At 45.0% G+C, this 22,353-nt stretch overlaps 1 protein-coding gene across 2 annotated transcripts in view; it reads right to left on the minus strand.

Moving 5' to 3' along the window:
* Window positions 1-15,867: 15,867 nt before the first annotated feature.
* Window positions 15,868-22,353, minus strand: part of LOC147701377 (zonadhesin-like) — a 430,643-nt gene continuing 424,157 nt past the window's right edge. For both annotated transcript variants that reach the window (XM_086930069.1, XM_086930068.1), the window contains exon 4: window positions 15,868-16,378. In XM_086930069.1, coding sequence (XP_086786195.1) covers window positions 16,017-16,378 — 362 coding nt within the window. In that variant the 3' untranslated portion in view covers window positions 15,868-16,016. The remainder of the gene's footprint in view (window positions 16,379-22,353) is intronic.

Raw genomic sequence — 22,353 nt, forward strand, 5'->3', positions numbered from 1 at the left:
TGACATCATTCAGTATTAGCCCTAAAAAAGGGAACATGGCAGCAAATACGTCCCCAACTACCTCATCATTGCTTACATCCCTTCTCCCTCTGGTTTGAGTTCTTCCCTCTATGATTTCTAGATCTTTAACATGGTATATTTTGGGGAAGACAATTGCTAAATAACATGATCCGTACCAATTATCCGGTAGTTTCACGTATGCATTTCTTCCACAGACAAAATATACATTCAGAATTACCTGCATTCCTTTCAAGAAATCCTTTGTATAGTATTCTAATTGGAAGGCATGTTCACAACTTACTTCTCCCACGAACACATTCTCATAGTAGGTTTTACCCCTGTATATACATAGTTTCCCTCTTTGCACTCTATCTAAAGCTATTGGACCATTACTACCCTTCCTCTTGTGTGTCTTTTCCTCCTCGGTCCAATCTGTTTTCCATTGGCCTGAAGCCTTTAGAATCTTTTGTCTTCTGTATCGATCATCTACCTGCCCTATAAATTTCTTCTCAATTTCTGAAACTTTACAAGTCAAATTATTTCTTCGGGCATATGAGGTATCTAGCGTATTCCAAGGAATGAAACATTTCCTCAATCTATCTTCACTCTTGTAGTAGTCCCACTTATTCATATGCTTGTAGGCTGGGACCTCTAGTAAAACAGCATCAATATCTGAAAAATAATACTCAAAGCTATCGCGTCCATGAAATATACTGAGCAACAAGCTACATGTAATTCCGTAAGTCAATGGAAGATGATGATACCTAATGCCTTCGTCTACAGAGGCTGGCAATTGCATGCAGACGTAACAGTCCTTTGCGTCCATGGCATCAATGAATTCATACAGTAATTTAGCATAGGCATTTGATTTGAAATTCCCTTGTGATTCATCTACGTGCAACCTACGAGCTTCTGCTGCTAACAAAGCTTTATCCTTCTCTGTATTGTCTCCCTTTTTAACAGCAGTAGTAGGTTTCAATGTTACTACAACTTTCGCTTCTTTTGTTGCCTTCTCTTCATTTTCATGTCCCACTATATATGATACAGTAACTACTAAAGCTATAAGAAAAATTACTCCCACTAAAAGTGTGCCTACTATGCATTTTGCCTTGCGGTTCGGGTTGCCGGCCTCCATGATCTCAAGACAGTGTAGTTCTATTTTTCTGTTACAACACAAAGTCTCTTTTCTTTGCTCCTTCAACACTGTTTTCTTTGCTTATTCGATCTTTTCGAACCACACCTGGAAGCTGATAAACCCTTTTACAAAATCAGTCTTTTGAATTATAGCAACAGACAACCCTAGCCCTTCTCCGTCCACTAAATGGAAAAGTCCCTAAATTTCTTCTTCTTCCACTTGGCGCTAGGTTATCTTCTCAATCTTGTTTATTTACAAAGTCTTTAGCTGTCTACAATCATGCGTGTTCCAGCTGCTCTAATCACGTATTCTAAAATTTCTAAGCGAAGAATGATCTCCTCGAGCGCTGGTACCGTTGAACCAAAATTCGGAAATTCTACTCTGTTTAAAACCAGTTCTCTTATTCTACTCAGATATGGAGGATTGGGGACAGTGAGTGTCAGAAACCCTTCGGCCTCAACTCCAGGTACCAACAACGCCACTTCCAACGTTATGATTGGGTCAGTACTGGTCACTGTCACTTCCCTCACCCTCCCGGACTTCCGTGCGCCAGACATCTGCTGCTAGGCACTCGCACCCTCCTTGATCTTCTTGGACCCTCCTGTTCTTGATTCTGTGCACCTTCGTCCAGATATGAGTCTTCCGATATAGGAGCAAGGGTTCTCTCTGGAGTTGGCTTCAAGCTCGGCCTCTTCTTCCTTTCAGGCCAACTAGCTTCTCCACGCCTTGTTCTCCTATTTCTTGTCCTCTCTCTCTGTTCTTGATCACTTGTAACTTGATCAGTGTCTGAGCCGCATTCACAGAATATTTCTCCTTCTGTGGCGACTTCAGTTTCACTGTCGTCCGGTCTTTCTTCTGCTTGATCTGAATCACTCCCAGCTTCCTCCGACACCCCCACAGCTTGACTGATCCCCTCTAGTTGTTCGCCGTCCACAGCTGGATTTTCATCTGTGAGAGGAGCTGTTTCCTCCAGGGGTGCTGGAACTCTTCGAGTGTGGGAGGCGTGTATCCAATTTGGGAGCCCACCACACTTAACAGCAGTATTCGTTGTCAGGATTATTTGGTAGGGTCCCCTTCATCGCACATCTAGGCAGTTCTTCCGGACGTGCTTCTTCACCAGCACCCAGTCACCAGGGCACAGTTCGTGACATAGGTCTCTGGAAGATGGAATTTAAGCCACCTGCACCTGAAGAGACACAGAATGAATGACATCAGAAAGTCCCTTGCAATAATCCAGGATCAGATCATCTGTAATATTCAACAAAGCTGCAGTTGGGACAGATGGAAGTCTCATTGCCCTCCCCATTAGAGCCTCGTGTGGGGAGAGACCTGTTCTCCTGTCTGGTGTGCTACGTATACTCATGAGTACCAATGGCAGGGCATCAGGCCAGCTTAAGGATGTCGATGAACACACTTTGGCCATTCGGGATTTTATAGTCCCATTTATCTGTTCCACGATTCCCGAAGCTTCTGGTTGATAGCTACAGTGCAACTTCTGATCAATATTTAGTGCAGAGCAAAGCATCTTCACAACTTCAATGTTGAAATGTGTCCCTCTATCTGATTCCAAAGAGGCCGGCACCCCGAAGCGTGGTATTAACTCCCTAAGCAACAACTTTGCTACTGTGAGTGTGTCGCACCTGCGTGTAGGGTAAGCCTCGACCCATCTGGAAAATATGCATACAACCACCAAAACATATCTGAGGCGGTTGCATTTTGGCATCTCAATAAAGTCTAATTGCATTCGATTGAAAGGCCCACCAGACCTCCCAATGTGGCTCAATGTAACAGGTGTCCTTTTCCCTACGTTCAATTGCTGACATGTTACACACCTCTGACACACTGCTTCTGCGGCTACTCTAAACTTGGGGTTATACCAAGTCTGCCTAAATACCCGCAGCATGGCATCTCTTCCTAAATGTACTGGACCATGAATTTGTCGTGCCATTGGACTCACTAGCTCATTCAGTAATACTGCTCTTCCTTCTGCTGAAATCCACAAATCCATTTAACTTTTTACACAACCTGCTGTTTCCCATGCCTTTTTCTCAAAATCTGATGTGTTTTCTTGCATGCCTTTTAAGTCATCCCAAGTGTCAACTGTTTCTAGCATCATATTCAACTCTGTCTTTTCTTGTGTCCCACCCACTTCCACTTCTGTGAAAGAGTATCCTTGCTCCGCGCAGTAGCGTGCAACCTCATTGGCGTACCTGTTTCCTTGGGACACAAAATCAGTACCTTTGGTATGGGCTACGCATTTAACAACGGCAATTGCTGCCGGACCTTGTAATGCTTCTAACAATAGTCGCACAAACTCCCCATTTCGAATAGGCGAACCTGAGGAGGTCATGTAACCTCTCTGAGACCACAATTGCCCATAGTCATGAACTACACCGAAGCCATATTGGCTATCTGTGTAAATGGTGACTCGAATTTTGCTACCTGCTAAACAGGCACGTGTCAATGCAATGATTTCAGCTGCCTGTGCGGAGTGTACTCCTTCCAGGCAAGCAACTCCAGTAATGGTGCAAACAGCATAAGCTGCTCTCAACTGACCAGTATTGTCTCTTACACATGAGCCATCAACAAAGAAAATGTCATCGGGGTCGGTCAACGGCTCATCCACAATATCTGGTCTTGGCTTGGTGCATAGTTCAGTCACATCAAGGCAATCGTGATCATCACATTCTTCGTCTTCTATATCATTAGGGAGTGGCATCAAAGTGGCAGGATTCAAAACAGAGCACCTCTTAAGGGTCACGTTCTCCGCAGCAAGAATAACTTGCTCGTAGCGGGTGAGCCTATTATTGGTCAAGTGCTGTGTCTTGGTCCTGGTCATCAACAGTTCTACAGAATGAGGTACATACTAAGCATGGGCGGAAAATCCGTTACGCTCGCGGATTTTGCGGATTTTCGGTAAATTCGCAATCCGCGAGATTCGCGAATTTCCCGCAAAATCCGCAAATCCGCGCGCTGCGGATTTTTTGCTTGTGTTCGCACTGCTCGCGGCCCGCGGCGCGGGCAGCAACAATCTCGCACTCGCGAAATTACAAAAATTACAATTGGGGAGGGGTGAAGGAAGGAAGTGGCCCAGTCTCCAACTTCCTGTTCCTGTCCAGCAAGCTCCTCCGATTGGGGTGGGGTGAAGGAAGTGCCCCAGTCTCCAACTTCCTGTTCCTGTTTCCTGGCCACTTTGGATTCGATCTCGACTGGGAAGGATTACTTTTTGTGGATGCTGCTGGATATTTGGATTTGAGGCTTTTTGGATTACTTTTGGATTCGAAATTTGATTTCACAAGTAAGTTGATAAGTTGATGTTGTTTGTGGTGATTTTTGTGTGTGTTTTTCGACTTTTGGGGTGGTGTTGTGGGCTGGCTATGTTGGTGGGGGGCCATTTGGATTACTTTTGGATTCGAAATTTGATTTCACAAGTAAGTTGATAAGTTGATGTTGTTTGTGGTGATTTTTGTGTGTGTTTTTCGACTTTTGGGGTGGTGTTGGGGGCTGGCTATGTTGGTGGTGGGGCCATTTTGAGTCATGGTCCTGCAGGTCCTGGCCATGTGGATGGGGTAATGCGGCCATTTTGAAGTCAGGCAGTGTGCTTTGTGCCATAGGCCCACCCAGTCTGCTCTGATTTCATTCATTATGCCCAGGGGCACTAGAACTCCCGCGGATTTACCGAAAATCTGCAAGTTCGCGAGCTGTGGATTTTTTTGCTTGTGTTCGCACTGCTCGCGTCCCTCGCTGCAACAATCTCGCACTCGCGAAATTGCACAAATTACAATTCTGCACATGAATTGAAAACCATCAGCAGGCACCATAAGGAGTCCATTTTGTGGGGGTGGGTGCCCACCCCCACAAAATGGGGTGCCATAGGCCTGCACCTAGTGTGCTCTGATTTCATTGATTATGCCCAGGGGTCCCAGAATCGGTCTGTTCGCGGATTTTGCGGGTTTTTCGCCACGTTCGCGTCGTGAAGCAACAATCTCGCACTCGCAAAATTGCAAAAATTGCAATTCTGCACCAGAAAACCACCAGCAGGCAGCATAAAACTTCTGAAACTTGATGGATGGCATTGGATTGTGGTGATTTGTGTTGTGTTTTTTGACTTTTTGGAGTAGGGGTTGGGGGCTGGCTATGTTGGTGGGGGCCATTTTGAGGCATGGTCCTGGCCATGTGGATGGGGGTCAAGCGGCCATTTTAAAGGCAGGCAGTGAGCTTTGTGCCATAGGCCTGCACCCATTTTGCCTTGCTTTCACCCATTGTGCCCAGGTTGAGTCAGTGGTACATGAAACTACAACCCTCTCTGTGGGCTCTCTTGAATCAATGTTAAATTCCTGTTTCCCAAAAATTTAGCAATTCTTATTTTTGATATTTCCATATTGTGGTGTGCACGTGTGTATTCATAAATGCCTACTTGCAAACTATTAATTGAAGCGCTACATATGCAACATATATTTAACTAATGTTCCTCTGTCTTCGTTTGCTTTTAGGTGCACAAAGTCAAGAACTCCGCATCATCGTTGAGCATCAGTGCCAGGAAGAAGTCCTGCTGCGGCCTGCTGTTCCGACATCTGAAGAAGATGGGTCCAAAAAGAGGTGGCCGTAGCTCCTCTTGCAAGAAAGATGTCTCTACTAAGGAGAAGAAGAAGCAAGTGGCACCACTTACCAAGGAGACTGGTGCCCCGACCACTAAATTTTTGTGGAAAAATCAAAAGTCCACCATGAGTGCTGCACAGGTAGCCTGTTTAGTGGTTGAATCACCAACGACCAGTGATGTTGGCTCATCGCAAGAAAGTAGCAGCACACAATCAACACAGGATGTAACTCATCTCACAAGTACTAATGAACAACCAAAGCCGCAACAACAACTGCATGGGCTACTAGTAGAAGCACAAGTACATGCGCAAGGAGCTGGCCGAGAAGGAGAAGGCCGAGAAGGAGCTGGCCGAGAAGGAGCTGGCCGAGAAGGAGAAGGCCGAGAAGGAGCTGGCCGAGAAGGAGAAGGCCGAGAAGGAGCTGGCCGAGAAGGAGAAGGCCGAGAAGGAGCTGTCCGAGAAGGAGCTGTCCGAGAAGGAGAAGGCCGAGAAGGAGAAGGCTGAGAAGGAGAAGGCCGAGAAGGAGCTGTCCGAGAAGGAGAAGGCCGAGAAGGAGAGGTCCATGGAGAGTTGCAAATAGAAGTCAGTGAAGAGGCCCATGTAGCGGCGCATGGAGCGCTGCAAGTTGCCACAATGGTTGTTCTTCCAGTAGTAGGGGCACAGGAGGAAATTGACTTTGGAGCCGGGGTATCATGTCAGGAAGACGAAGCCACTCCTCCTGATGATTCATTTTCTCCCAGCTCGCCAGCAAGGAAAAGATCAAGGAGGGTGTGTAGAAGTTCCTCTTCAAGCCCCGCTCCATCAGATGATCTGGATCTAGAATGGCAACCATCTCCGCCGTCTGAGAGGGAGGCACACCATGAGCTGAGAAAGGTATCAAATGTTAAAAGGAAGGGCCCCGGAAAGCTCATACTTATGGATCCGAACGTCGGACTTGATGAACTGGTGCATTCTGATGTTGATGAACAGGATGACAGCAATGACCTAGTCATCACACACGTCATTCCAGCCACACCGGCCATGCAGCAGACAGACATTTATACCCTATCCCGACGTCATGCTGAGCGTGACCCTGGCGACGTGGCACTGGTAGCACCACCAACGCAGTCAAGTAGTACAACAAGGTCAACAAAACCTTCAGCTCCCATATTTTCTCCCCAGAGGGGACCTCCATCCAGCTCGACTCCCTCAAGTAGGGTTGCTGCAATAATTGCACAACCCAGTAGATGTCTGCAAGGCTCATCCACCACTGCTTCATCTGGCATTGGCAGTATCACCTCGTGCGGCAAAACCAGAAGTTTCCAGTCCCCAGTTTGGAAATTTTAGTGTCCATACAAAGCATGATAACCTAGCCATTTTTTCCATTTGTACGACTACAGTTAGCTGTGGTAAGATTGGTACCAACTATGGTACCGGAGGCCAGATAGGTCATCTTGAAAGAAGGCACGCTGTCGAATGGTTTGCGCACCTAGCAAACATCAAGGGAAAGCAATCCCAAAGGGCAAGTGGCCAAAATATACCCGTACTAGGTGTTTCATCTGAAGATGACGGGGAGGTAGAAGAAGCGTCAGACATTTGTCCGGTTGCACCCAGTACCCCTGGCAGCACCACACCCTCTGGAACACATAGGAGGCACACTGAGAGTCTGGGAGACACACCAATGCGGAAAATGTCAATACTGAGCAGAAGTGGGTCGAAGAAGGCATCAGCATCATCCAGTAAATTTGTCCAGCGCACCATTACAAACTGCAGGCAGACAGGGGAGCAGCTCGAATCCAATACCCTTAGCAACTCAGACAGCCAGAATGGTAGAAACAGGTACTTTCAACAGCTGTGTTTGTGAGCAGGCAGAGCAGCACACACATATGAGCAAACACACGAAGGGTATCAGCCGCGTAGGACCCAAAAAGCCCACAGAGTGGCCCGGGCCCATCAGTAACGACCTGGGGATACACCGGGATGACCAAACACCCCATATCCCCTGCCGCCCCCCCCCCCTGTAAACCACTGGTATGCAATAGCAGTACCTAACCGGCCCCACAGGACCGGGGGAAGGAAGAGGGGGGGGGGATTTATTTAGGCATAAGGCCCTCGAGACCGCTAGAGCAGGTCCTCCACCCTAAACCCCAAGGGCCAGCTCACGCCGGCCCATCTTACCTGAACAGTGCTCTGGAGAGAATCGTGCAGAACAAAAAAAACAGGCTGATTGGTTGGGCCGGCCCGCCTCTTATAGAGGTCAGGTGGGACTGGTCGGCCATGTTGGGAGGGGGTGGGAGGGGTTTTCTTTTTGCTTTGGAGGGTTCTGTTGTGGAGCTAAAGCTCACTTTGTAACTCATGTGGCGAGGAAGACTATACTCGGAGTAATGAAGATTACCGGTAAGTAACCGGGGCATTAACACACACACACGCCCCCGCGATGTGGCTGAATAAACTGAAGCACTATATTTAGGACTTAACAAGAGAAATTTGAATGTTTCCTGCTAGGTAACTCCATGTAACCAGCACTGCTTGACTCATTTATATTAACTACGTAATGTATTCCAGGAGCTGTATGAAGTGCTGAACCGCCCGGATTAGCTGGTCCAACTGAACAAAGCGACATTGCTGATTATTAAAAGAAAAGTCCAGGGCAGGCACATGTGGAGAGAGAGGGAGGGCAGAGAAGGCAGTCCCGCAGTGTGCAACTGCATCATACGGAGTCTGGAGGGCTCACAGGCGCTTTCCAAATTAATGTATTTTAAACAACCTGCTGAACTCAAGAGCCATAGAGTTTGCGGGGAACTGTATACATGGGTGTTTGAACGTTCGTTCCGAGCGTCGCTCCCCTCCCCCACAATAACTTTACTTGATTGATCCTGTTCCAAAAGGAAAAAAAAATAACATTTGTACAGAAACAGAACTGTTCAAAGGGAACAGGGAAACAGCAGGTTCTGCTAAAAACACCTTGCAAAACGTAGGTACAGAGAAGACGTTTGCAAGCCTCGAAGATAATTAACTCTTACTTGTTTCAGAAGTTAGTCTTCACACAGCATTGGCATAGCTAGAGCTTCTGGCGCCCTTGGCAGGTAGCGGGGGAGGTGGTACGTATTTGCTCTGGAATTTGTTTGCCAACCTACAAGATGTATACTTTACTCAATCAAACTTGATTCCCGGCCTTATCAGTGATGGTAATGGGCCAACCGCATTTCTACCACAGACTCTGGTTTCTTTCTATTACTTTACTTTAATAGATAACAAAATAGATTCACATATCCTATGACCAATTCTTTGCTTTTATTCTACATGTCCTCTTTCAGGGAATAGCTCACGCTCCTTTATACTCTCACTATGATGATGTTACTCTTTCTATGGGTTTTTCAAAAAATGATTGGTTTATTCTTAAATCAGCTTTAATAATATTCAACTTTTAGGTGTAAAGGATTTGTTCCCACGTTCAACCACTGAGCGGTACCATCATCAGGACAGAAGAAGTGAATTAGGACTCATGTATGGAGAAAGGTTTAATACTTTGTTATATGACTAAACGCCCATTAATATCTTGGGAGTGGGGAAGCAGAACACTGTCCTATTTTACCATACAGTCAAGCAATGACAGGAGCAAACTGCTGCACTAAAGATACCAACCAAACCTATTCTCGATTTCGCTGCTGCTGAAACTAGAGGCACTTGGTTGAGGAAGTTGGGAAAGGAGCTCTGTGAAAAGAACTATTTTGGGGTAATGTTCAGAGACCCCAAAATGAGTAGGCTCACCAAAGATGTTTTCCTCTCCTTATGACAACCGTTTTTTAGCTCTTACCTCAGGCTCTTGTTGGTCATGTGTAGAGTCCACAGTGGTGGCAGGGCCCTTACCGTAGGCCGGTGTGTCACTGAAGACTACAGGGTTCAGTTTCCTGCATAGTGGCACACCTTTGCACTCTCCGAGTGTCACATGACATGCAGGGGTCTTAAAGCCTCCCTTCTTCACCTGTCTCAGCCACCTTCCTGCTGTGTCCTGCAGTCTGCCACTGCAGAGCCCAAGTGTGACCAAACACAGCACTCTCCCTTGACTGCCTACTGACAGCTTTACAGCCACAGACAAAAGCAGCACATAGAGACCTGGCATCAAAGCACTGCTGCTTTGAAAAACATGACCTTTACATTTTATATTTATTCAGCGCGTCAAATGAGCACATGGAATAAATAACCCAGCAGAACCTACAAAAGGATATATCAAAGCCCATTATGTTTTAAAGCTACAGGTTCAAATACGCTCAGAAAAATAAAAAAAATGCCATTTTGTGGTCAGACAAAACTGCCAATCTACTACTAAAGTGAGTTTTGAAAGGATGCGAATATATTCTGACATGCCATTGCCAAGGTGCTGCAAAGCATTTTGGGGTAGGGATTTTGGGAAGCATCCTGGCTAGGCCTTTGAGCCAGTAGGCTTTAATGTGGACAGTGGAGAGCTTTGAATTTTATCCTTGCATGCCCTGGGAGCTGATGCAGAGCTTTCAGCGCTGGGTGGTAGTAAGTTCAGCATGCACAAAAAGAGTTATTCATTAGCAAACAGAGGGCACGGAGCCGCCTCTACGGGATGGGGTCGGGGGAGGAGCAGCATCTCTGCAAGGGTTTGGAGGGTCACGGAGCCGCCTGGGTGTTTATGAAACATCTACAGGGCACAGGCAGGCAGGTGATCATGACCGCACAACAACTGCTGCCAGGTGCGCAACACCCATAGGACTCATAGGGCTTCAGCCCCCCCGTTGTGTGTGGCAGCCCGGGATGAGACAGCTTCCCGGGCACACACACAGCCGCACCCGAGCACTTTACCGGTCTTTAAAAGACCATTTGCATATTAATGAGCCCCTGCAGTTGTTTCTAAGAGCCCCTGAAGCTCTGCATGTTGCCTAAAGATTCAGCCCCCCCAAAATTTGTGGTAGCCCCCCCGGAATTTGGCTCTAGTTGCGTCTCTGACTGAGGCTAATTTATAAAACCAATACCATAGCCAACGAGGTGCCTCTGCACTACTGATGCTGTGTACGTGCGTGCGTGACCCTCGCCCTACCGCCAGTACCATCTCTGCAGTTCAGGTTGGCTGCTCCTTCCAAAGGAATCAAAGTAGTTAATTTGCTAACACCGCCCAGTTCCCTCAAAACTGCACAAAATATAGCTGTATTTCTTTTTCCCTTTTACTTACAAAGAGGTCATGTTGTAGTAAAATTGTTTTGTGGTGATCTAGAATCCTGCTTCCTATTTGACATCCCATTGTTGTTTCCTATAGGATGGAATCGCACCACACATGACGTGGAGACACAACCTCGCAAATAACCACTAAACTTCGAGAGTCCAGACGCAATTGCTGCCACCTCGAAAAGGCCTGGAGGAACATCAAATCCAACGAAGCACTCAGCAATTTCAGAGCTGCTACCAATGCCCACCACCAACTCATCAGCAAAACAAAGAAAAAAGCAATTAAGACAGATTATTCACACACGCACACAAAAGCAAACAACTCTTCAACATCATCAAGAAGTTCGCCCAACCCACCAGTGAGTCGACTGACATCCCTCCTTCACAAGAACTCTGCGACAAACTCAGCACCTTCTTTCACTACAAAATCAAGAGCATCTACGACAACTTCGACGAAGACAACCAACACACAAAACCCCCAGCAACCACTGCCAACACCCTTAAGCCAGCGATTGACAACTGGACAGCCCTCACCACTGAAGACATACTGAAGAGGATGAAAACATTCCACTCCGGAGCACCCAGGTACTCCTGCCCACACCACATCTTCATCAGAGCTGCTGACACAATTGCACACATGCTCCACCACACCATCAACCGCTCCCTGGTGACTGCCTCGTTTCCCAGACAACTGGACACACGCCGAGGTCTACCCCCTCTTGAAGAAACCTCGGCGGACCCCACTGACCCCAAGGTCCCACTCGCCCCATCGTCAGAAATTGTGACATTGTGTCATACGCAGATGACACCCAACTCATCGTCTCCCTATCCACAACTAAACACCAACAAGACGAGTGCTCATAATGGACCCAAACCCCGACACCTGGAACGACACCTGGTGGCTCCCCACCCTTGGAAACCCGCTCACCCCCACGGACCACGCACACAACCTGGGAATCATCCTGGACTCCAAGCTCAAAATGTATGCCAGATCAACTCTGTCTCGTCCTTCTGCTTCCATACCCTCTGCCTCCTATGTAAGTCCTTCAAATGGATCCCCCTGAAACACAGAAAGACCATCACTCACACCCTGGTCACCATCAGACTCAACTATGGAAACGCACTGCACGCTGGAATAAACAAAAACCTCACCGCAAGCTACAGAACATCCAGAACGCCGCCGCAAGACTGGTCCACAACCTGCCAAGACACTGCGGCATCTCCTAGCACCTGCACACACTCCACTGGCTCCCCATCGAGGCAAGAGTCACTTTCAAGATCCTCACCCACGCACACAAGGCCCTACACAACACCGGACTAGCATACCTGAACAGCCAACTCAAATTCCATGCACCCCAAAAGACCCTATCATCAGCCCAGCTCTCCTGCGCTGTGGTCACACGCACCAGAAGAACTAGATCAGGAGGCCGCTCCTTCTCCTTCCTCGCGGCCAAAGCCTAGAATGACCTTCCGCTCCACCTCAGGCAGACTACATCGTTTCCCATCTTCGCAAGAATCCTCAAAACGTGGCTCTTCGACGGACCCCCTCCCTGATAGACTGGAGCCTGCAAACCCCTCCCTCCCCCCCAGCGCCTTGAGACCTTTATGGGTGAGTAGTCACAATAAACAAACCCACTCCTAAGACTGATTTGCATATGGCTGGGTCCAAACTGGGGTGGCATGGTGGGCAAAAGAACAATGGATTTAACCCAGATCTTTTGACTGTCAGCATTCCGTCCATCATTTGTTTGCTGTAACACTTTTCGCCTTAAGTGGGATGGGTATGCACAGACGTGGGTCCCTTGCTCACTGTGCTACTGGATTCAGGCTAGCCTGCCTGAAGAAGAGTGACATACCCTGAAACCTTTCCCAGGATGCTTGTATCCGGTCCAGGGAGGACATGGCCTGGTAGTTCGGTCTGCACTGTTCCCATGGGGCACAGGGTCAAGACTGATTTGCATATGGCTGGGTCCAAACTGGGGTGGCATGGTGGGCAAAAGAACGATGGATTTAACCCAGATCTTTTGACTGGGGGAGAATATTCCGTCCATCATTTGTTTGCTGTAACACTCACAGCAGGAGAGCAGTGCCAGTATTGGATAAAGGGGTCTCTTCCAGCACTCCTAAGAGCACTGGAGACCTGCGCTTTCTCTAACATGATATTATGCTATACAATACTTTTTTTACTATATTTTTTGATATTGTTTACCATGATATCTTGTCATTGATCTCTAAAAATGTGTTTAGATCATTAAAATTCATAATTTGGGACAACCAAATATGAAACAATGTCATTTCAAACTCTTCATTTAATTTAAGGTAGTAGTGACTCTGTGAATCAGACCCCAAATCCATGAAATTAAGCACCAGAATCCAAAAGTAAAGCCATAACTGAAAGGTCCACTTCATGGGACATCTTAAGTAAACAATATTCCTGACCATTCTTAATGACACGTGTGTGTGTATTTTCAGTTGTCAAAATACATTGCATTTGTGAAACACAGATAGAAATACTTTTGCAACTTTTGATGCTAGTGAGTGCTAAGTTTATAAAAGAATAACAGCCTGATTCATCATAGACCCGTTTTGCGAGTCTATAATAGCGATTCATAAGGAATCGCTATTACAGACTCGCAAAACGGGATTCATGTAGGAATCGCAAAAAAAATTGCGATTCCTACACAATCCTTATTTGCGATTAGCAAATTGCTAATCGCAAATAAGGAATAACTCCTCATTCATTCCTATGGGCCAAAAGGCCCATAGGAATGAATGGGGAGTATTCCTTATTTGCGATTAGCAATTAGCTAATCGCAAATAAGATAGCGATTTAAAGGGTGCCAGGGGTGTCCAAAGGACACCCTGTAGCACCCCTTAAATGCAAATTGAAACAGGTGTTGCGCACACACATGTCCAAAGGACATGTGTGTGTGCAACATGCAACTTAGAAAAATGCTTTTAAAAGCATTTTTCTAAGTTTTCGCAATTTACCACGAGGTTTGACCTCGCGGTAAATAGCGGGCCGAAATTGCGAATTCGCAATTTTTGAATAGATGATGAATTGCATTTAAGGAATCTCAAATAGAGATTCCTTAAATGTAATTCCTCGCAAAATAGCGAAATCGCTATTACCGATTTTTGCATTTGGGATGATGAATCCCAAATGCAAAAATAGCGCTCGCAAAGGGCCAGATTCTCAGAATCTGGCCCTTTGCGAGCCGATTTCGGCTTGATGAATCAGGCTGTAAGTGACATGCTACAGAGTTTTGATCAGAATATTGCTGCCTTTGCTACTGAAAGTCAAGGTGCTGCATGATACAGCTGCGTTTCTGTCACCCACCGCTTGACACTAACTGACAGTTTATTTCACGCTTGGGGTTCTCTTTCTCTCCAGTCATTCTGTTCTTTCATCTTTCCCACTTTTGTGTTTTTAATTCTTTCTCTGGATCAAAGTCTGTTTCATAAAAAATAAATGAATGAGAGTTGGCCACTGGCTCAAAGTAATCACTGCTGAATGTACTTGTTTTATAGATTTGGGCACCAGCCACAGAGTGGCAGCTGCCATGTACCCAGGGAGGTGAGGTTAGAGACTTTTAAAATGCGCATGTCTGGCTGGCCGTCCCAAAACAGTCAGCCAAAGAAACATGCACAGTTTAAAGCACACAGCTTCCTGTTGCCACTAGGCAAGACTGGCCCCCTCCGTGACCTGCCACTTAGTTCAGGATAGGTTGGTTGAGAAAATGAAAAGGTGATAAATAAACTTTATCACCATTTTATTTTTCAGTTCCGGTGTGTTGGGCGACGCTCCAACACTGAAACAGAGGAGCCGCCCCTGTCACCAAAGCGGTGTAAACATGGTGCCACCATTGGAACATTTTCCAAACGACTTCCTCCGCCCATTGCTTCACAATATAGATTAACATGCATCTGAGGCGCCAGCTGGTGACTGCTGCTCTGCAGCTGTCCTTCTACAACTACACACCTGTAAGAGTCTGAAAAATGCATTCTCGAATGCCAACATCTCTTACACAGGGATAAATTGCTACTCGATTGATGCATTTAGAAGTGTAAGGGAACAGTGTCAAAAAATCCAGTTTGGGCTGTAGTAGGCCGAGCTATTTATAACTATCCAAACCCAAAACAAAATACACACACATACGTGCAAACGCACAGATGCATGATCCTGGGCAACTCCCCTTCCTTCAATCCGGCATCTCTTTGTCGAGATTGCCTAGGCCTGGCCCCAGCCCCTAAAGACCAGATTAAGAGCCTTGGTGTATGGCTGGATTGCTCCCTTACTTTCATTCAACAGGCAACTAAGCTTTCAGCAATGTGCTTTGGCCTACTAAAGATGCTTCTAAAGGTCCATCCCTTCTCCCTTTCCATGCTAGAGAAACCATGGTTCAAGCTCTGATCCTCTCCCGTTTGAGTTATGAGAATGCCTTATACCTAGAAGCCCCGCAGTATAGCATCAACAAGCTCCAGATGATTACGAACTGCGCCGCCTGCAGTCTCCTGCATATTCCTCTTGGCTGCCCATTAAACAAGCTCTAAGGAACTTGCACTGGCTGCCGATCAGGGAAAGGATTCAGTTTAAGGCTATGTGCCTGGCCCATAAAGCCTTTTGGAAGAATGGCCCGCCCATCTCTGATCATTCCTTATCAACCGAGGAGAGACCTTCGGTCAACTGCCGCTTTTCTTGCCCTTCATGCCAGAATAAGGAGAGCCAGATGTGGTGGGCGCTCCTTCTCATATAATGGTGGCATGGGTTGGAATGGACAGAGCCTAATCTGCTCTCATTCCGAAAACTCTTAAAAACGTGGCTGTTCTAGATCTATAGTCACTTCTTACTGTTCCCACTTAGTGCGCACACAGACGTATTTAACGCACACACGCGTAACAACAAATCTATAATTCTAACTTACATTGCAGGTCTTAGAGTGTGAAAAAAGCAGCTGACAGGAATTGTTTGATATACATATGAATTTAATAATGAACATAAAACAGAACAGGTTTAGAAAAACATGCCTCATCGACAGAACATTCGGTGAACAAGACGGTAATGCAGGGGAATGCATTAAAATATAACTCTTTTTTTCTTGTTAATTATCCTTTTAGGGACACTCAGACTTGGGCACGCATGTGCGATCGGCAGCAGAGCGGAACACATAGCCCGTATCGCAGACACACCAGGGCTCGCAGGATCTTCCGTCGACAGGTTTGACATCCGGATTTGCACAGGTTGCATGATCGGATTTCAAACAAGGCTGAAAATGCATGTTCGCCGGGCACTTAACTTGGCATTCTTCATATTTTACACATTTCTTAGAGTCGCTGGTCTCGAATATGAAACCAGGATCACATTCACAACCTTGATCGCATTGCTTTGAACACGGACTGAGTTTGGTATCGCTTAGCTTTTCGCAATTTTCTCGACAGGTCCTCTTGCACTTATTTTGGGCGTTGGGTGGGCACTCTATAGGGAGACACAAATGTTTTATGATATTTTTGTTCTTATTTCAGCATCGTTCGCATTCAAATATTACACACAATAACCAGTATTCACCTACAAAGTGAACTAAAGAAAAATTAAGAAATCAGTAATAAAAAAACAGACATTCTTAATTATTACCGTGAAATGTATGTACATGCATCTTGTAATATCACCAGCTATTCTTTAACGGAAGTACCCTATTCACAGTGCATTGATAGGACCAATTACCTCTAATTTCTCTGCCTACTTCAAATCCCGCGCTGGGAAATGGCATCATGATTGCGTCTACGGCCCTGTGAGGAGAGTGTCTCCTAATATTTTTGCAATTATTACCCGCCCCGAGATGCTGCACTGGTGAGTCTGAGGGCATGACTGCAACTTGTCCAGTCTATTCAGATATTTGACCACCGTAATTTCATCTGATCTTTATAATTTTTAAAAAAAAATCTGTCAACTATAGGTGGGTTCCTAAAAGTCTGAATTGTAGTGAGTTACAATCACGCCTACCTCATGAATATTAACTATAATTGGATACCATTATAGGGAAGGTGGCTTGCAGCAGCCAGCAGACCATCATGTCTGTGACCTCCTTTCAAGAAAGTATTTCTTTTGAAATGCCGCCCATTTTTCCTAAAGAAAACAGGATTGCAATTAAAAATTCAAGAGGACAATTGTTTATTATTTTTATTTTAAAAAGGTGACCCCATCCATTTTGTGTATGGATTGTCACCTCCTCTAAGATGTCAGTAAAAGGCAACATTTTGTTCAATCATTTAAAATGTCATATCGTTTTTTGGCCATTTTACACAATTTTCACAAAGGAAATTACATACATTTTGCCCAGGCCAAGTACATTTTTAACTTTGCCTCCCTTGCCCAACAGGGCAACCTAAAGCACCTGGAAACAATTTAGTTAAGCAGTGTGTGCTAAGAATGCTAAGAATAAACATCAAACACCTCCACCAATACATAAGTCGTCCAATTAATTCCCAGCTGATAGTTATTTTTCAATCTTTCCTAATATACACCTCAAAGCAATTTAGCAGTACTTCGAAAGAGCTTTCCCTCCATACAGCAGTCTGTCCTGTTTTGCATCTTTCTGTGTCTAAAAAGAAGATATAAAAACCTCAAAAAGGGATGGAGCAAAACAGTACACTTACATATGTCGGTGTCAGAAAGGGGAATGGGATGGCCCATCAACCAAATATGACAGATTTGCTAGGTTACAGTACAGTTCACTGTGAAATGGCTAGTGGCCCCCGAGTCGGTCGAGCACAAAGTTCCAGCCTTATTTTCAAGATAAATGCATGCTACATTCAAGCAGTGCCAAACATAATTCAAGTCAAGAACACCATAACATTTCCAAACCAATTATAGGATGCTAAATGTCACAAAATGCTTAAAGTACGGTTAAGGGAACAATAGATATGAACTCATGAAGTGAACGCAAAAAAAATCCTTTCGAACAATGGGGCTGTAAAAGTCACTGTTTAAAAACAGCCGGTAGAGAAGACAACAAGAATTACATGCAATCTATTCTAACTGAGAGAGACCAGAAACTCAGAGGCACAACAGGTTGCCTTCCAGGTTGGTAATCTCCAATGCTGTCAATTTTCCTGGTGGTCTATTGAGGGACTCAAGTTGCATGTCCAAGAGTATGACAGAGTACCTTCCTCCTGATTTCCATTTCAGTAAGAACTCATACATTGCTGTAGATCATAGAAAAGACTCCGCTGGTCTCTCCCGAATCTCTCAAAAAAGCTCCTAGGGAGCAGGCCTCTCCCTAACCTGGGCTCCCATATCATCTACTCCGTTGCAATTCATTTCCAGCTCAACAGCGAAATCATCCTCAAAGGAAAAAAGGGGCATATTACCAGGGCGGGCGATAATTCTATCGCCCTATTAGCAAGCTGTCGCTAACAGCAGTTAGCGACAGCTTGTAGGCAATAGCGAGCGGTTTGGGGACCACTTTGCATGTCAGCAATATTTATCGCTAATGACATGCAAAGTGGGCGATACTGAAAGCAGTCGTTAACGTCGCTATCGCATTAGCAAGGCAGGCGTAGCGATGGAAAAATTCACACTAAGCGCGAATATCTCCAAAAACGAATGCCTGCTCAGACCAGTTCTTAGCCATTATATCCAATGGGAGTTGGATATTATGGCTCAGTCCTCATTAGCAATAATGCGTGAAAATCACTGGATTACCAGCGATATTCATGCATTTCGCTGCTAACGCCGGATATGATATCGCTTTAGAGATAAACGTTGCTAAAAGCACGTTATCTCTGCGATAATAATCGGAGATGCTTGGCGTTAAAAAAATACTCGCTAAGCCCATTTAGCAATAAATATCGCTAGTTGTTGGTAATGTGCCCCTAAATCCTTCTCCATCTTCCGTTGTCCATAAGTCAATACATAAGACCATTGGGTGTAGTTAAGCCTGCCACTTGTCATAGGGACAGATAAAATGCCCTACTAAAATGACTAGCAGTGTCATGGTCCTCTGAATCTTCATGCCAGCACCAAGCAGTCCTTAAAAAGGCGAAAATCTAATGAGACCTTGCAGAAAACATTATATTGTTAGAGTATGTATATTTTTGTGCATGTAACCACGTTTCAAACATAAGTGGAACGCAATGAAGGAAGAGCAGCACAGAAGACTCGTGAAAGTTCATGGGCATTTAGAGTGAGGGAGAGAGAAGGTGGTAACTTTGCGGGTGAGATGATGTTATTCTGTCGAGATATGTCTCTTCAGTGGCCTTTTTTTTGTGAAAAAATACCTGGCACATTCAATAATAAATACAGTTTGCATTGCAGTATTGATAAAAATCTAATATACATACATCTGAAGCTTATACAATCATACAATACATTACACAATAAATAGATTAGGGCATGACTTTATAAAACAGTTCAAAATTAGAAAATAATTCATTATTACAGAGTAAACCTGGGCTGGTATCTCCATACCAGAGATAGAAATACACATCCGACGCCCTTGATAAGCTAGTACATACAACAAAAGGATGTAGGGGTTCTATCCCGGGAGCTTCGTACAGACCGGAATCCTCCATCCCTTAATAGGAGCCCAAATATTCAATCATAGTTCCCTCGCTTTCCGACCCCTATGCATATATAGGGTGGATTTAATATTATGGATAATGAGGAGCCTAGCCAACAACAACTTGAAGGATGGTGCTACAGTATCCTTGTATCCTGCTGCAAGTAAAATCCTGAGGCCCGCCACAGATATGAATACAAAGGCTTCCTCCTCCTTGTTGAGCCCCAGATTGCTATTGATTCCTATTATCATTAGGGCTGATCTTAACACCTAGCAGCCCCTCCCAAAATTTCTCAACTTCTGCTTGAATTGCACTTAATTTATCACAGTAATAAAACGTATGCAGTAAATCAGCGGGCCCTTCCCTACACCGCGGGCACCCTATCAAGCATGCTTCCGCTCCAACTAACAGACGAGTTCCATCAGAAAACCGACAACATGATCTAATAATTCATATGGCAGGACAAAAGGGCTAGGATTAGTATCCAGAAACTGAGACTAACAAAGAAACATGGAGGCCTTAATCTCGCGGATTTCCAAACATACCAGCTAGCGTTCTTGGTAAACCAGGGATCACAATGGGTGTCCTCCCCACAGGGATACTCCCCAGTGTGGCTCCAGGTAGAGAGAGCCATACTAAACAATAGACAACCCCTCACACTTCTCACAACAAACACCTTCCCCTCCTCCTCCAAACAGACTTTCAAAAACACCAAGATATCCATGAAAAAAGTAGACAAATAAATTGATGACCAGTATCAAGAGCTCCACCTATGAATCGCCATGGGCAAACCATAGAATCAAATATAGAGGGAGGAGCCTCAACTTTGAGACATGGATAGAGAAATTTTTTTATGGCTAGGAATGTAGTCTGGGTAATGTGTATGGTGAGGATAACTAGTTTGATTCTGTAGTACTCTGTAACCTGTGCCATACTTTGCTCTCTCTCTTTCTTTCCCCCAATCTCCCTCTGTCTTTTCTACCTTATAATACTTGCCTGAGAGTATACTGGACCTCTGCAAGTGAATTTTACGACTGTACTGTATCACCCGTAAAAATCTAATAAAAATACATTTTTTTTAATTAAAAAGGGTCTTATAATGTTGGGCTCTCAGATTCATGGAGCGAAAGAGTTTCCCCGCAAGTTGCAGTGCTTTATCTATATCCACATCTGGGTCCCCAAGTTTCGCTGCCCACGAGGCTTCAAATTTTTCCAAATCATCCTGAGTCCCCAATAACAGGGACCCATGTATCAATTTAATCCTAGTTCCACCACCTAATAAAGAATCCAATATATTAATTCTGCCCCCAGGGGTAATCCGTGGTCTGATACCCTTTAAAGTTTCATGGATTTGAAAAAACTCAAAGCCTTGATTGTCCGGGATGCATTATTTCTGCTGAATATCTTCAAATCTCATCAGGCTGCCCCCCTCAAAGATATCACCTATTCTTTTAATTCCATGCTGCTCCCAAAGCCTCCCCATCCTATCATTACTAAATTGAGGGAACAGACTGGAGTTCTAAAGCGTTGTATAGTGAATAATTTTAGGGATTGTTATTAATGTTTGCATTAGTTTCCCGATTTTCCGAACACCATCTAAAACCTTATAATGCATTTTCTTATAGTAGCACCTATCGGTTTTGGGGAGCAGAAGCCTGAGAGCTTCTCTGCCCAGCAATAGTTCGAAGATGGAGGGTGGGTTAATATTGCCAAATGGAGTGTCCACTAAATTTGAGGCCGGATCAAATAAAATTACCATCTGGCTTAGCAAACAAGCCCAATGATAAAATCTATTATTGGGGATTGCACACCCACCCTTTTCTTGTGGAAGAGACAGATATCTCATACAGCGCCTGATTTTACCATATTGCCAGATAAAATTCATAAAAGCTGCCTCTACTGGCTTTATTAGGCCTTCCTCGATCATAAATGGGATAGAATAAAAGAGATATAGTACCTTGGAGAGCATGATCATTTTGAGTACATTAGCTCTCCTTATTAAAGTTAGGTGTAAGGCATCTATTCTTTTAAGGTCTGTTGTCATTGACTTCAGGAGCAGGGTAAAATGATCTTTTATAGTTGCATCGGTTACAGCGCTGTTACTGTCTCCCATATAAACCGCTGAATCAGTTACCTATGACCCTTCCCAGCTTTCTAGATAGAACCTTGGCATAGATCTTAGTGTCCATATTGGACGATATGATCCGGGGTTCTCCTTGGGCTTCCCTTTCTTATGGAACACAATAATATTTGTTTCCTTCCAGGATTCTGAAATTAGACCAGAACATATTATACAGTTAAATAAATCCAGTAGCATAGGGGCAATCTCATTCTGGATACTTTTATATACACGAAGTGGTATACTATCCTGCCGCGCGGCCTTTCCTGCTGCTAATTCCTGAAGTGCTTCCAACACTTCACCTATTGCCAGATCATTCTCCAACATTTCTTTATCCAAATTACCCAGCCGGGGGTCTATATCCTCAAACCCCAGGCTAACAGCTTCAGGACCACCCTCTTCTTTGTACAATGTTTGATAGAAGTTTTTTAAAATGTTCAATGTATCGGCTGGTTCCATATAATCCCGACCCCCCTCTTGTATTCTTGAAATTATATTTCTGCTACTTTCTTGCCTGATCTGGAGTGCTACTAGCTTGCCTGCCTGCTCTCCCGTCTCATACATCTTGCCCCTATTTGTCTGATACTCATCGGCAGCTATCTGGGATAGCCACTTATGCAGCTCTGCTTTCAATGGTAAGAATCTTCTGCTGGCTCACAGCAGCCTCGCACCCTTGCCCAATATCCTTTATATGCTGTTCTTTTGCCGCTGCTAGCTGGCAGACCAATCTCTCATTTTCTAGCCGAGCCTCCTGTTTTAACCTAGCCGAGAAG

The sequence above is a fragment of the Lissotriton vulgaris genome, chromosome 7 (genome assembly GCF_964263255.1).
Source record: "Lissotriton vulgaris chromosome 7, aLisVul1.2, whole genome shotgun sequence".
Classification (NCBI taxonomy): Eukaryota; Metazoa; Chordata; class Amphibia; order Caudata; family Salamandridae; genus Lissotriton; species Lissotriton vulgaris.